The sequence below is a fragment of the Thermobia domestica genome, chromosome 2 (assembly GCF_964235325.1).
Source record: "Thermobia domestica chromosome 2, izTheDome1.hap1.1, whole genome shotgun sequence".
Classification (NCBI taxonomy): domain Eukaryota; kingdom Metazoa; phylum Arthropoda; class Insecta; order Zygentoma; family Lepismatidae; genus Thermobia; species Thermobia domestica.
Window position 1 is genome coordinate 170,356,444 of NC_137455.1, and position 14,883 is coordinate 170,371,326.

Genomic DNA, 14,883 nt, shown 5'->3' on the forward strand with positions numbered 1-14,883 from the left:
ATGCATGTGCGGAGCACATCTTAGTCTAACGAACATGTATGGGACTGAAGGAAAAACTTGGCTTAATGTGGACACCTTAAAAGCAGTATAGTGAAAACATATTTTCATAACGCATGCTGAGAATTTTATGATTACCTCATGCAAAACAAGCTCTTACAGAAAATTAATTCTTCTGAGAAATATATGTAAACTGTAAGGTAAATTAAGTACCCTTCATTTGACATTTATATTGCATTAAATTGGCAATGCAGACAATGTTAAATGCTGTAGGTTAATTCATTTGCATGTTACACTAATTAAATTCCCATATTCTTAGATATTGTTTTAAAGTCTATATTCTAACGTACAATCTACATTCAAGCATACAAACTAAAAAATATCACATTGGATTGAACAAAATATTCATCAAAGAATCAGACCAGGAAGAAACAAAGAACCGAGTGGTGTAGTCGAGTTGAGCGGTCTGATTATTTTTGGGGTTTAGGGTCTCACTGAAGGGCTTAGACGTTTTCAAATTTCCTCAAATTTTGTTTGTATCCCTGCCGGCTTGGATTTCGTACACCATGGAATAGGATAAATCAGAGATAATGCAGAGGACAAGGTCCCAGTTGGGGTGAACTTTGGAAAGTAGTGATTTGAGTACTGAACTTCCATGCGGTAGAGTTCGAATCTTAACATCAATATATTCTCTTTTTTTTATATTTCTTTCCTTCTTTTACGTTTGATCTTATTGGAAAACAATATAAAAAATCATACGTATGCAAAATACTGTCAAATACTAACATCAAACAAATTATATCAAGTTAAAGTAATAGCTTTCCTATCTTATTATATGAAAGTAACTTTCTGCTATCATAAAGCTTCATCTCTATTTTGTTTTGTGATTTTTGTCTCATACTAATGTACCTTACTATTTGTTCTTGTCAATCTTTAAATTGGTCTTATTTTTATTGTCATCTGTTAATTATGAAGTAATGTTTTGTTAGTAGCTAGGCACAAAGCATAATTTTGCTAAGAAAAATACTTAAGAAACTATTTTAATCTTTCTATTTGACACTTCTCTGAATATCACGTGCTGTTTTATATAAGAAAAAAAAACACAACTTAAAATTAAACTTTAATTTTAAACTATAGCGGTATCAGTATTCAAACTTTTAAGATATATTATGATAGAAACAAGCACATATCCCAAAGAGATACTAAATTAAAAATTGATCTTCTTTTCTGCACAGAGCCTTATTTTCAACGAAAATATTACAATCGCTCTCCTGAAAAGTTAATGGTTTTTAATCTACTGAGCAATATGCTCAAAATATTTGATCGGGATTTCAATATACGTATTTATACCATAATAGTTTTTTTTTTTTTTTTAATTTTCTTCATGGGATTACCTATATTTACTATTTCATCTTTCAGAAAGCACTTAAGAATAGAGCATAAATAATTTTGGTTAAATTGGTCCAACAATGCCGAGTTTATCACCAGGGTCGGATTTAATGTTTTGTCACCTCTAGACCGAAAGATGTTTGCCGCCCGTCACCTCGATGTACAAAATTTTAACAAAGTAGAAAGTCAGACATTAACTTATTTTATGCATGTTTTTTTCAACGGTTTTGTATAAATTTTTAATGAATTTTCATTTTAAATTGCTGTAAAGAAAGATTTTAATTGTTACAAATTCACGCTTTTTTCAAATGTTTACAATATGCACCAGTGCGACAATAAAAGATACTCGTTTTCAATTTTCGTCTATAATAATGTGGATAAAATCAAATACTACAAATATCACTAAAAGGAACAGAATAAGTATTTTGTTTATTAAGATTTATGTTCCTGGTGAAATACAAAATGATTATTTTGATTACAATAAATAAAGCAATTTTCCCCATACTACCTTTTTTATTCACACTAAAATCATAGATGCACATGAAACAGTAAAAGAAATTTTGCTGTTATTGTCCAAATACAGATTTGTATATGTATTTACCTTTAAAATGAATAAAAAGGATTCAACCATTTTTTTTTTTTTGAGCGAAAGTATTTATACATCATTATACTGAACGTCTTGAAGATGATTTACTCTGATTTTAATAATAATAATTTATTATTATTATTATTGGGCTTTTGCAATTTTTTCGCCTTGTTTACTAGATTTTCGTTCAGTGAGCCTAGTGGCAAATCCAACCCTGTTTATCACACTAAACTCTTTATTCATTGATTTACTGTACGTTAGCACGTAATATGATCAACTTACCTTTACACGCCTCACACGGTACACCCCCTTGCAGAACCCTCCAGAAGAACAAAGCTCCCGGATCGAGGTCCTCGTAACTCCACGCTGTGGATACACTGTTCGACGAGCAACATTCTTCTCTGGACACTTTCTGCTTTAGGAGATCAACACATTGGCCATTCCGAACCATAGCCGACCAGCAAATACCGCCTGCAAAGCACACAAAAAGAAACTGTTAAAATAATGAATGAATAAGGTATGAGTTGAGTATCAAATGTATATAAAATCCTTATTTATGTTTATTATAAAAGCATGACGCGTCAGTCTGTCAGTCACGATCCTAATAGTTCATTCAGGATAACAATTGTCGCTAGTTCCAGTGCCTTCTACTTGACGCCAACAGATGCCGCTAGCGTGCAGATGGATCAAAGGATTGGCGTTTTTATAAAGTAAGGAATATCGTTTCTATTTCTCATTATACGAAACGTGTTTTATCTTGGCTAACGTGTTACATGTTATGCCCATGAAATGTTCTATCTCCAGTCTACTACGGTACAAAGAAGGTTAATTAAATTTAGATATAACAGGAAATTTTAAAATCTTCCATGAACTACTGATTATATACATAAGGAGAAAAAGAAAGAAGAAAAATACACAAGTATGCATAGGGTCAAAACATTCCTTCAGAATACGATCGTGTTCCTCTTTTTAAAATATTTTTGCAATGAAGAGAATGTAATTCTAGTATTCTGAAGTCAGTCAGTTCGTAATGCTCCACCCCGCCCTCGAGTGATAGCGGCGCCCCTATGGTGGAATACAGAAACTGGAATGTAACGGCTGTCATGGTTGGTACAGTATCAGTCTGAAGCAAGCTTCAAGAGAGCAGTGCCCCGCAGACTCGATCCCGGCCTCAGAAACCAAATAAGGAAAGCCACCACATGTAATGCATACGATGGATAATTTAAGGCATGCACAGTACATTATCGAACCCAACAAATTACATGCAACTTAACTGTACTGTTCATTAGCGTTTGCAAAAGAATGCCTACCTTTCAATTCACTAGACGTGTACAAAAGTAGTTAAAAATAGGTAAACATGAATTATATTAAAGATACATGTACGATTAAAAAAAAAAAGACGGAATAAAACAAGATACTGTACCAGTCACTATAAAATGAACACTTCTTTGAAAGCAAAATTTAAAAAAGAAAAAAAATCTAGTAAGCAAATAACAGCTTTGAGACAAGTTACGTGTATCCTTCTCAAGGTTATACAGGTGCTGAAATGCTTGTATAATTTATTCTTTGATGCTCCAAACTGTCAGACAACAAACATTACCAGTGCTACTCGTTTTATACGTAGATATCTTGTCACCTCCAGGTTGAAACATTTTCTTGACTTGAGTAAGCATTGAACTCAATTCATTAGCTATTCTAAATTAGTACCTACTTAGAATTAAAATTATGAGAAGTATACAAAGGTTTGCGTGAACAAAGTTAAAATTTTACAACGATTTAATATAGAACATCAAATTTCAAGCGAAAATTCTTAAAGGTTACAGTAATTAGGGAAACCACTGATAATATTTCACATTCATTAACATACTCATATTAGCTTTTAAAGTTGTTTTGAGTAAGAAGGGTGCATTAATGCTAGAGCGCTTATCTCCCGTGTGAAGGGTATCTGTTTTGATTCCAAGGTATCACAGAATGTAGATTTTAGTGGAAGCCCACAAATTTCCGTGAAGATTATCTCGTTCCCTGTATTTTCTCATTCCATCAATTCTCCCATACTTGTTACCTGTACTTTTATCAATTCTTCCACTTGTATTTATCATTCTCTTCTTTTAGCCTACAAGGTCAAAGCATGGGACATTTAACTCCGAAAATATTTTGTTTCCCTAGAATTTAATTACATTATGTACTAACCTGTAAAACTTAAATTATATAGTACATATAAACAACTCTTGTTTGAGAAGTCGAAATATATATATATATATTTAAGTCTTTGATAACAGTAACTGATTCTATATCTTCAGAAAAAAACATTGGAAATATTATATTTACTCGAATATAAGCAGTCTTAAACTCTCTTCGTGGGTAAGCAGTTAGCATACGCGCCTTTGGCGTGGGGCACCGAAGTTCGATTCTCAGCGGGAGCTCAGCGGGAGCGTTAAGCTGTAAGTCACGTCTCATATAGCCTCACTGCAGAAAGGATCACTAAACTGGAAATAAAATCAAATAAGCACTCCTCGAATATTTTGCGCAAATAGTCCACTAAAAATAACTATCGACTTTAAGAATCCGTTCCTTATGCGGATAGAAAATTATATATAGAATTAAAAAAAAAAAAAATACTACAGACAATTTACAAACTATCAAACCAACAGCTTATCATTTACTGAAAAATCGTGTTGTTGGAAGTACTTTCCCAGACAGAGCAATCCATACTTGAGTTTCAATACAGTTTACGTTTATAGTAGAAATAAAATACTAAGCTACAAAAATACAGAAAAAATAAAACAACCTTGATTTTAAAATAACAATTAAAAGGCATATACTCGCTATCTAACATTTGCCCAAAACTGTTATGGGATTATAAGTGTCCCTCACGAATTTAGCATTATATTTTGAAACAAAGGGTGCGCTTTTGTTCTAGTAAATACGGTAGTTAATTGAATAGAGCCAGCAATTTGTTTTCTATAGTTAGTTAAAAAATTAGCGAATTTTGACTGTTTCTGCACTATTAGAGAGTACGCTAAGGCAGTACTTTTTTTCTTCGCAAAAGGTTCGTTGCTGTGCTGTGACGTGAGAATATGACATTAAGGAACTCAACGATTCATCATTTTAACATGCTTTTCTTTAACTCGCAATGATTCAAGTTTCTTTGTCCTCAAAACTTGCAACCTTAAATTAACTTATTTCCTGACGTCATATAATGATGAAATTTCACACAGCGATATAAGTCGGAAGACATGTAATTCCATTACGATTCATATATTTCTTTTTTTTTTTTTTTTTTAACTAGGAGTAATTTTCAGTTGGACTGTACGAATTTGACCTTATGAGAAATAAAATGTAATTACTAATAAAATACACTGGGACCAATTAACTCAAAATACTAAACCAATATCGCAAATGCTATGCCATGATGAGACCAATTAACTCAAAATGTTGAACCAACATAAAAAATGTTATTTATCTCGGGATCATTCACAAGCATGTGCTATAACAATCTGTCACACACATTAAAATAATAATAGTAATATTCTTGGTTTTATTTTAGCCATTAACTATCATAAATGTGAAATTCAAGTTTTTAGGAGCCTTTTTAAGGAGAATTTTCTATTCCCCTCTATCAAAATACAAGTAGTTTACGGATTAATTAAAACTGGACAATCACAGGACAGTGCTTAGTGTACGATCGGACATTTTCCACAATTCCGTCATGGCTAGATAGTTAGGTTGTGCGCATCCGACATAGAAAACTCGGGTTCCTCTTCCAGTAGTAACTCGTGTGATTCCAATCCCACATTAAGCTGGATCCGAGATACATACAGCTTAAGAGCTGTAAAGAACGTTGTAAGTTCAAACCCAACGAACAAGTAGGCGAACGTCGGACTGGTACATTACCATACACTGGAAAAAAATTGTATTTAAATTGCCAAATATCAATGTAAAATAAAATCATTTACTATTCATTTTGTAAGTTGATTTATATTTCCTTAGATTAAATTACAAAATTTCCTGTTCTTTTTACAAATTTATAGTAAATTTATAAGAAAAAATATTTTTATTGATAAAAATGTAATTTTACACCATTTTATATTAATAATTTTACTTTATAGGTGTAAATTGATTTACATAGAGGTTTGGCAAACAGATTGCCAACGTTTTTTTTGTAAATTTACCTATGAAATTTTTTGCAGTGTAGAGGTTCCGAACTGCTTTTTTTCTACTTCCATTCTCATCTTTGTAGTTATTGTAGTAGTTTATTAACGATTTCAGTGTACACTAGCCTCGCAGATTGTAGTTGGAAAGTATGATAATTAACACTGAAAGTTTCTTGGATAAACAATCTCAATTCTTACATTATGAAGCGGCATTTTATTAATGATGTTACATAGGCCATTTATTATTTGCTAATCAAGGAAAAAATTCAGAAAGGATAGTCCTGAGCTTACAGATAAAATTGGTTTTATTTGGAGTTTAGCAGCTGAGTAACGAAAATAGTTTGGTGGCAGTGGCAGATCTTGCCCTGGGCCGGGGACCTAGGCCCTTCCAGTTTTTCGAATGACAAAAATAATTAAGATATTTATACAGGCTGCAGGCACGTAGCCAGGATTTCGTAATAGGGGGGGGGGGAGTTTGACATGAAATATTGTTGTTATCACACCAGGGGCTTGATCAATTTAAACTATTTACTAGCAACATATATTAGTTTGTTAAGACTTTAAAATTAGGACATGTTAGTATTTTAGTAAAAAAACTATGGAGAAATCTCGAATAAAAGAATATTTAAAAAAAAGATTTGAAATGCAAATGAAATGAAATCTTTAAGTTTTACGTCCCACGTTTATGCCAGTTAGGCTAAAGGAGACGGTGATGATGAGAGATGAGCAAAAAAGTGGAATGAAGAAAGTGGGAGGAAACGGAAAACCCCCGAGAAAACCCACCAACACGGTGTTTGTCCACCACAAAGTCCACACGGCGCGAGCTAGTATCGAATCAGGGAACCCAAGCCCCGGAGGTGAACTCTCTACCACTGAGCCACCGCGACCCCCCCCCCAAAAAAAGAGAGATTTTACAATATCTACGTTCCTTCTGTTCATCCAAATATAACAATTTTCCTTTCATTATGACCTCAACTATTATAAAAACTATATATTCAATAATGTTTTGTAAAATATTTTACAATATCTGCGTTACTTTCCTTGTTGAATTAAATGTTAACAGAACTTGCTTTCTACATAACTTTTTTTTTTTTTTTTCATTATTCCGTCAACTACTGTCTGTTCCAAATGACAAGTTAAAGGATCAGTAGAAAACTGTTTCCAAAATAACATGTTTGATACTGCTGAGAAGCGATTATGAAAAATTATTTTTATGTTTAGCTTTTTTTATTTTTAATGCTGATTCTTCCTATTTCTTGTTTCTTTTTGTTTCATCCTTCCTTATTTTTTTATTTCTGGTTTCGAAGGGGAAGGGGTCCGGACCCACCCCTTGGCTACGTGCCTGCAGGCTGGCCCAAAAGTAGGTATACAGTTTGATTGAATCATGGCCCGTAATGATTGAATCATGGAATTTTATATCATTTATTTATTTTTATTCATACAGGTTAACTTAGTTTTTTCATTATTTGTTCTTAATTTATATTCACTTATACCTTAAGCTCGGAAAAAAAATGGAAGCAAATAAATTCATTCACTTAATCAAAACGTCATACTTGATTGATGCAGGTCTGTATACCTACTTTTGGGTCATTCTGCACATTTTTTGAAAGTTTATAGTAAACTCATGATATACCTATCATAGTCTGGGTTCTTGCCACCCCCTCCCAGTTTTTACCTTCTACATTCGCCTCTGTTTAGTGAACTCATATCCTTATTTCATGTAATGCAGTATTAGGTATAACTAACAGGAATTGCATTTCAACAAAATCATAGGGAAAATTCACCTTCACTACTGATTAAAGCTTTTAAAAAATTAGATTAATGTTATGACATGAGTGAACATACCCCAGTTTTCCAAGGGCAACAAGAGATTAAATATGTATATATCTTTTTGGAATACCTTGTGACCTGCTGAGTTTGAAAGAGAATTCACTTCGTAATTGCCACACCCAATTGTGGATCTATCCGTTACGAATATTGCGTGTTTGCAGCCTATGAGTGGGTGCTTTATAAACCAATGAAGAGGAGGAAGAAAACGAGAATGTTGTAGAAATTTGGCAAAATGCCTCTCTCTCTTCACACACAAAGTATTAACAAATCGTGGCTGGAAAATTTATTGTCCATGATAGCACGTAAAGATTTTGTATAACATATTACTTTCCACTTCATCAGGAAGGTCGCCCAGCACAGGTCAACTACCGAATTAATCATTTTTCCTTTTTATTCTGTAAAGCTGGTGTTGACAACTCAAGGTACATACGCTGCTACAAGCTTTAATCGCTACTCTTTAAAAAAATACATTCTTAATTTATTAGGAGTTTGAATCATACTGAACCCAATCATACTAAACCAAACTCCACAGGGATATGGATCGTACTTGATGATGTATGGTCAGTAAATTTCCTTTCATCGGTGTAGCTCGGCTCATAGCAGAGAAGAATAAACGCCATGCGTTCTTATATTTTCCCTGACCTTGTAAATTATGTTCATATAGCTACTATACAACTAACATTGTAAAGTTAAAAAAAAAAAAAAAAAAAAATCTCCTAAATTTCCGATTATCCTTCTACAGTGGTTCATTCACATCATTTAATAACCAGTTCTATCATTAGTATAGTAAGTTGACTTAGTGTTAATAGTATTATTATTACTTATTCCAATGATAATAATCATAATAACTAGGATTACGTTACATAGCATCTAGATTTTGGTATTTTGTGTATTGATTTTCAGAAATAGTATTAAGAGTTTTTCGTAAGTACTGGATCTAGAGGTGAAAAGATATTTCTGTTTTGGGAATCTGAGAAAGTTTAACACCCGACTGAGTGACAACTACCCCTCTACATTTTAAATTACCTCACACTCTACAGTTTGTTGCCTGGCTACTGTTCTTTCTGTCTTTTTTAAAAAAAGAATTCGTTACTTTTTATTTCATGTAGTTTTCCAATTGCTTCTTGCTAATGGATCAACGACGAAAATTTTGCAGTCTCATCTAAAACAGAACTCAGCGAAACGAGAAACAAATTGAAGCAGGTTAGCGGCTTTCGAGTTATTCTAGAAAAAGATGTGGGGGAAAGTAAGTGCGGTGAGTTTATCATTGAGATACGAAACAACTTACGTAGCCGCCCGTGACTAAAAATTGTACTAATATTCTTTGTGTAATTGTCACATGAATGATGATTGATTGATTGGAGAAACACTGTTAAATTGTCCATCTTTTTTTTTTTTTTTAAGGATATGCTATGAACTTCCGGAAGGCACTCGTTTATGTCAATATTTCTTTCGAAGACTCAGCCCTGTTGCCCGAAAGAAAAATCAGTTCGCCGGCTACTAAGCGTGTACGATTAGGAAAAAAAAATCTCAGACAGCACATTTTTGTCGACACATACAGATACTTCAAAATGACAACTGAATTTGGGATACCAAACTCCAGTCTTTCAGTGTCTAGGTACATGATCTGTGTCTACGTTCAGCAGCCTGTTCGCATGGATGCCGAAAACATGATATGATGAACATGCACATTGTTGTGTGAGGGCATCTAGAACACCACGAATCATTTTTCCAATATGATGAGGGCCCAAGAGAACAGTTTGCTGAATTGGCAACGTTGGTTTTTCATTTAACATAGAGTACTTTACCAGTATGAAGTCCTAAAGGCTAGTGCGATTGCAAAAATTCCACCATTTTAGATTGGAAGCCACCAGGGGTAGAAGTGGATCTGAAAAGGTAGGAGGACGGTAGGTAGGGGCATGACGTCAGGCTGTTCCCCCTGCCTATCTTTGCTCATTGTAATTTTTTAGGAATTGGGGGGACGTCGTACATATTTTTTCGAGGTGGAAGGACGGTACCCCCCGCGTTCCTCCTCACTTTTATCCCTGGACGCCACCTATTTCCAACTTTCGTTTGTTGTTGTTGTTGTTGTTGTTGTTGTTGTATCTTTATTCAGAACGGAATTGGTCTATGGTCCCAGACTTTTTAGGATTAGGAATTAGATTTCTGAGCTTTCGGCATCTATGGTCACATATGAAGGATAACCGAGAAAAGAGAAGGAAGAAAGCGGAATAAAACCTGTATGTTAAATACAACTCCTGCATTTGTCTGATGTGAATGAGAAAGGCCCAGGAAAAACTCACTCAGAATGACTGGCCTGAAAAATCTTTTACACTTTTTCGACCGAGTGTCCTCACCGGGAATCGAACTCGGGCCCGCTCATACCGCAGCCTTTTGATACATTCGGCATGATAGTTACAAATTTACGTAAATTAATATAGGCTATTTATTAATGTTTAAGATTAGGAAATGTTCAGGTCATTTTGATTAATGGATTCATTGATTTCGCGTTAAATCTTAATGCAACACCGAGGTTACGGACGAAAGGGCCTATTATCTACATGGGCCATCGAACCATGTTGGAACTTTAATTCAGCACAATTTGCTTGCGTATAGTTCGTCTCTCACGAAACTAGTTAATAGTATCTCATTTCTAAGAGAGAGCTATTACCGAACCACGCTACACTTCAAACAATGCAGTCGCAAGTAAATCCATCAGTGTAGGCTTACAATACCCGGTCTGGAACGTGTAAGAACCTCTCATGAAAGTTCTCATAATTTGTAACAGGTCGTTAAAGATGTGTGCGGTCTGGCGTTGTTAATATGGTATGCGACACCCTTTCTGTTCCGGCCATTTCTTGTGAATAGCTAGGTGCGCTCTCGATAACTGTCGACAGCATAGGTCCGAGTCTATTGCTCTACCCGGCAGTAACAGCTCGTGATGCACGATGCTCTTTCAATCCCACCAAACCACAGCACAACTTTCCTGGGCATCAGTATGGGCTTTGTCACAGACTGGGACCTTCTTCTTTTCAGCTCAAACACGATAATTTCCGCACTTGTTGTAGGTTTTTCGCAGAGTAGTGGGCTGTGTTTACCAATAATTCAGAGAAGGTTGAGCTATGAACAATGAACCATATATGCAAAAATTAGACCATGTCACCTGTAGGTCATAGAATATCCACCTAGGGAGTGAGAAACGTCTTCTGGTGGGTGTTAAGTTTTAGAAGCACCTCCTACTTAACAGTTTCGTGAATTAGCATTCATAAACGCTCTATAATGTATAAAATGGTCAAAGAATGAGATTCTTCTAAATTCGGACGAGGACAATTTGATGACAAAATAATGCTGGAAATCTATAAGACATTCACTATAGAGTTACTTGATTTTCCGTTAGAGATGATTAAATAATTTCCATCTAGGATGGCCAGATGGCCTGCTTTTGGCCGGACAGTCCGACTTTTGGAGGTCCTGTCCCGTGTCCGGCTTAGTAGTCGAGCCGGACGCCCATTTGTCCTGCTTTTCAGTTGTCTCATTATAAATGTTTATGAGAGGTATGATTGTAGTGAAACAAGATTACATAAGAGACTCGCGATGCTTTCGCTTGGAAATTCCGACTGTTCTTTTGAAGATTTTGTTAGTTCTGTTGACGTGTGTAATATTAACTCCATTGACATGGATGGACTTTACGAAGAATTTAAGGTATTTCAAGAAGCAGCAGCCTCAGTTATGTTCAAGAACTGTACAACTGTTGAAGAAAGGTATTTACAACTTTTCGAACGTGCGATAACACTAAACGTAAAAGGTTTTGAGAATCTGAAGAAAGTTGGTTCGTATATATTCTATTCTTTCCATAGAAAGTAGCAATGCTTACTGTGAACGGGCATTTTCATTAATGAATGCTGCTTGGAGAGAAGAACGCAACCGACTTAATATCTCCACAGTTAAGTTCGAATTTCAAGTTTGTTTCAACTTTGAAAGAAAAAGTGAGACTCAAACGTGTAGTGAAATATTTAAAGAGTTCTTGCAGAACAAGCGTCTATTGAAAGCCGCTCGAGGAGCAGAGAAATATCAATGTGGTAAGAATTTTAACATGTAAATGCAGATTTCCCAGCTTGCGCAATCAATGAATTGAATTGTCATATGTGGGGAAACGGTTTACAAATCATAAAGTCCGGCTTTCTAAGTCAATGTGTCCGGTCTTTGAATCATTGCCTTCTGGCTACAATATTTCCATAGTCCTTATTATCGAAATTACCACTTTCGCCTAGGATTATGTATGAAAATCTTAATGATAATTTACGCTGATAGGTAGAGTTATTATCGTTGCATCGTCCTACCACCTAGCGGCCACATATCGAACTTCGTACTGGAATCCACATGTACGAATAAACATCAAAACACGTGAGAATAATAGATAATGTAGTGGGGAATGTGTATAAGATTCATCACAGTGCAACGTGAAGATAGATCATTCACAGCAAAGTGCCTAGGAGAAAGGTATTTATCAAGTGTATTTATCAAGTACAGAGATTGAGATTGTTCATAGAACAGTATCAAACAGGAATGTCCCCAAGTTTTTTTTTAAGGGGAAAACAAAAGAGCAACACACAAAACGCAGTCGTGCTCGTGAATACTCATGCATTTTAATGCACAGTGTGTAACTTTACAGTAAATATACTATAGCACTATAATATATTAAATGCAACATTATATATATATATATATATATATATATATATATATATATATATATATATATATATATATATATATATATATATATATATATATTAAATACTATAGTATGTAGGAAAATTAACGAGATATGGCATGTATTTCAAAGCATTGAATCTTCGAGAATCCAGAAGGCATCTATCCCCTGCCCTTGCGAAGGTCTATGGTATTTAATACAAAGTACGTGCAGAAAGAAATGGAACTTCCTAAATATAATTGTACTTTTCCATTTGTAGAAGATATTTAGATTCATCTCCTTCAAAACAGTTCCCTCCACTTTTAATACAGCGTTCCCACCGTGTCTTCCAACGCTTGAACGCATAGCCTGCGACCTCATATCGAACTTTTTATAATCTCTTCTATGAATTGGAAACGGCGGCCGTTCAGGGTCGATTTCAACTTAGGGAATATAAAAGAAGTCAGTAAGTGCCAAATGAGGCGAGTAAGGTGGTTGGGATACAACAGTCGTATTGTTCTTCGCCACGCCAAAATCTCCCTAATGAGAAGCGCATTGTCATGGTGCAACATTCACGTTTCCCTTTTCCATGCTTCCGGTCTCTACTTCTTTACAGCCTTCCTCAAACGCCTCATAACTTCGGGTTGACCACGTAAGACATATTCATAATGAACAACATCACAATAATAATAATAATAATAATAATAATAATAATAATAATAATAATAATAATAATAATAATAATAATAATAATAATAATAATAATAATAATAATAATAATAATGAACACATTTAAACGTTTTAGTAAGTTTGACATGGTTTTCTTGGGTCTCGGTGAATATTTTCTCACCCAATGGAATGAATCTGCCTTTGTTTCGGAATCTGGAATGAATCGTCTTCGTTTGCACGATTCAAAAATTTTCACCGATTTCCACACATGTTTCTTTTATACATTTGCTACCAACCGTTGAATGAATTTTGCAAGAACACGATGCATGTTCAGTTTTTGAACTAATATCACATACCAAGACGACCTACTGATTTCTACTTCCTCAGTTATTTCGTGGACGGTCAAACAACGCCTTTTCCGTACAGCGTCGCGCACTTCTTGAACGTGAACGTCACATTATGTTGATGGGCGTCCAGGTTTTGCCTTGTCTTCGATTGATGTTTTTCCTGCTATCACCACTCATACGCACTGAGTTCGGGTCATACATTCTTCCTCGTACACTTCCTACAACATTTTCGAAGTTTCTATAAACATTTTGTTCAATTTGAAATAAAATTTGATGCTCTTTCAAATCTTCGTTTTCGTGATAGGGTCTACCATAAAATCGACACAAGTACGGAACACAACTTATTTTGAGTTGAGGAACTTACTTTAAGCTTATGATTCCAAATGGCTTATGATTTTAAGTTGAAAAGTATATTGTCAGCACATCGCTATCTTCGCACGATATCATGTTAGTTTCCTTGACTGGAATCCGCTACTTCAAGTTATTGGCCAGTTGTCTCCGCCACACTTCTGAACGCCGCAGCAGTAGAACATAGCCCTCCTGGAACGAATATTTTTCCAAATACTGATCAGAATCCGCATTGCTTCACTTTGGTAAGCTCACAAAAGTCAATGACCCGGCGCGATTAGGGCATCGGCATCTAATTTCTAGAACCCACCCAGTCATTTCTAATTGGACGCTCTATGATTCGAAGTTTGGCGCTCCCGTTTTCAGTAAACCACACGGAGAGGAGAAGAAAAGGCAGGAAACCTGGTATTCAGAAGGAACAGTGTGACAGGCAAGATAGTCCAATCCATGGTTTTGTAGGCATGTTACTCTTGAAACCTGAACTATACGAACACTGCCAACATTTGTTTCAGTTCCCTACCTCACTATTCTTCGCCTCCTTTGCTCTGTGTGTTCTCTATGTTTTTTGGTCAATAATTAACGCGTGTTCCGATGTTATACATCGGCCAGTTGCAAATGACTAACTGAAGGGTAGCCCAGCATAGTTATCTATGAGCAAAGGAAAAGTATGTGATATAGACTAAAAAGTCAACTATTAAGTATCATTTTTAAAATGCTGGTACGAGTATATAACTTTTAAAAACATCATTATCAGCTTTTAGTGGGTAAATCCTTTACTAATAATAATGTGTGTTATTGCTTTTGGTTCCTTGAACATCCCACTCCTGCCACTGACAGTATAAGATCGTTTTAGAATATTGCAATTAACAA

General features: G+C 35.0%; 1 protein-coding gene across 6 annotated transcripts in view; it reads right to left on the reverse strand.

Annotated features, from left to right (window-relative positions):
- The window catches only part of Fs (Follistatin), a 593,437-nt gene that overhangs the window by 105,737 nt on the left and 472,817 nt on the right, over window positions 1-14,883 (reverse strand). For all 6 annotated transcript variants that reach the window (XR_014129674.1, XR_014129685.1, XM_081747802.1 and 3 more), the window contains one exon: window positions 2,255-2,443. Coding sequence is in view for 4 of the 6 variants with exons in the window: in XM_081747815.1 (XP_081603941.1) it covers window positions 2,255-2,443 (189 nt within the window). In the remaining 2 variants the exon portion in view is untranslated. The remainder of the gene's footprint in view (window positions 1-2,254; window positions 2,444-14,883) is intronic.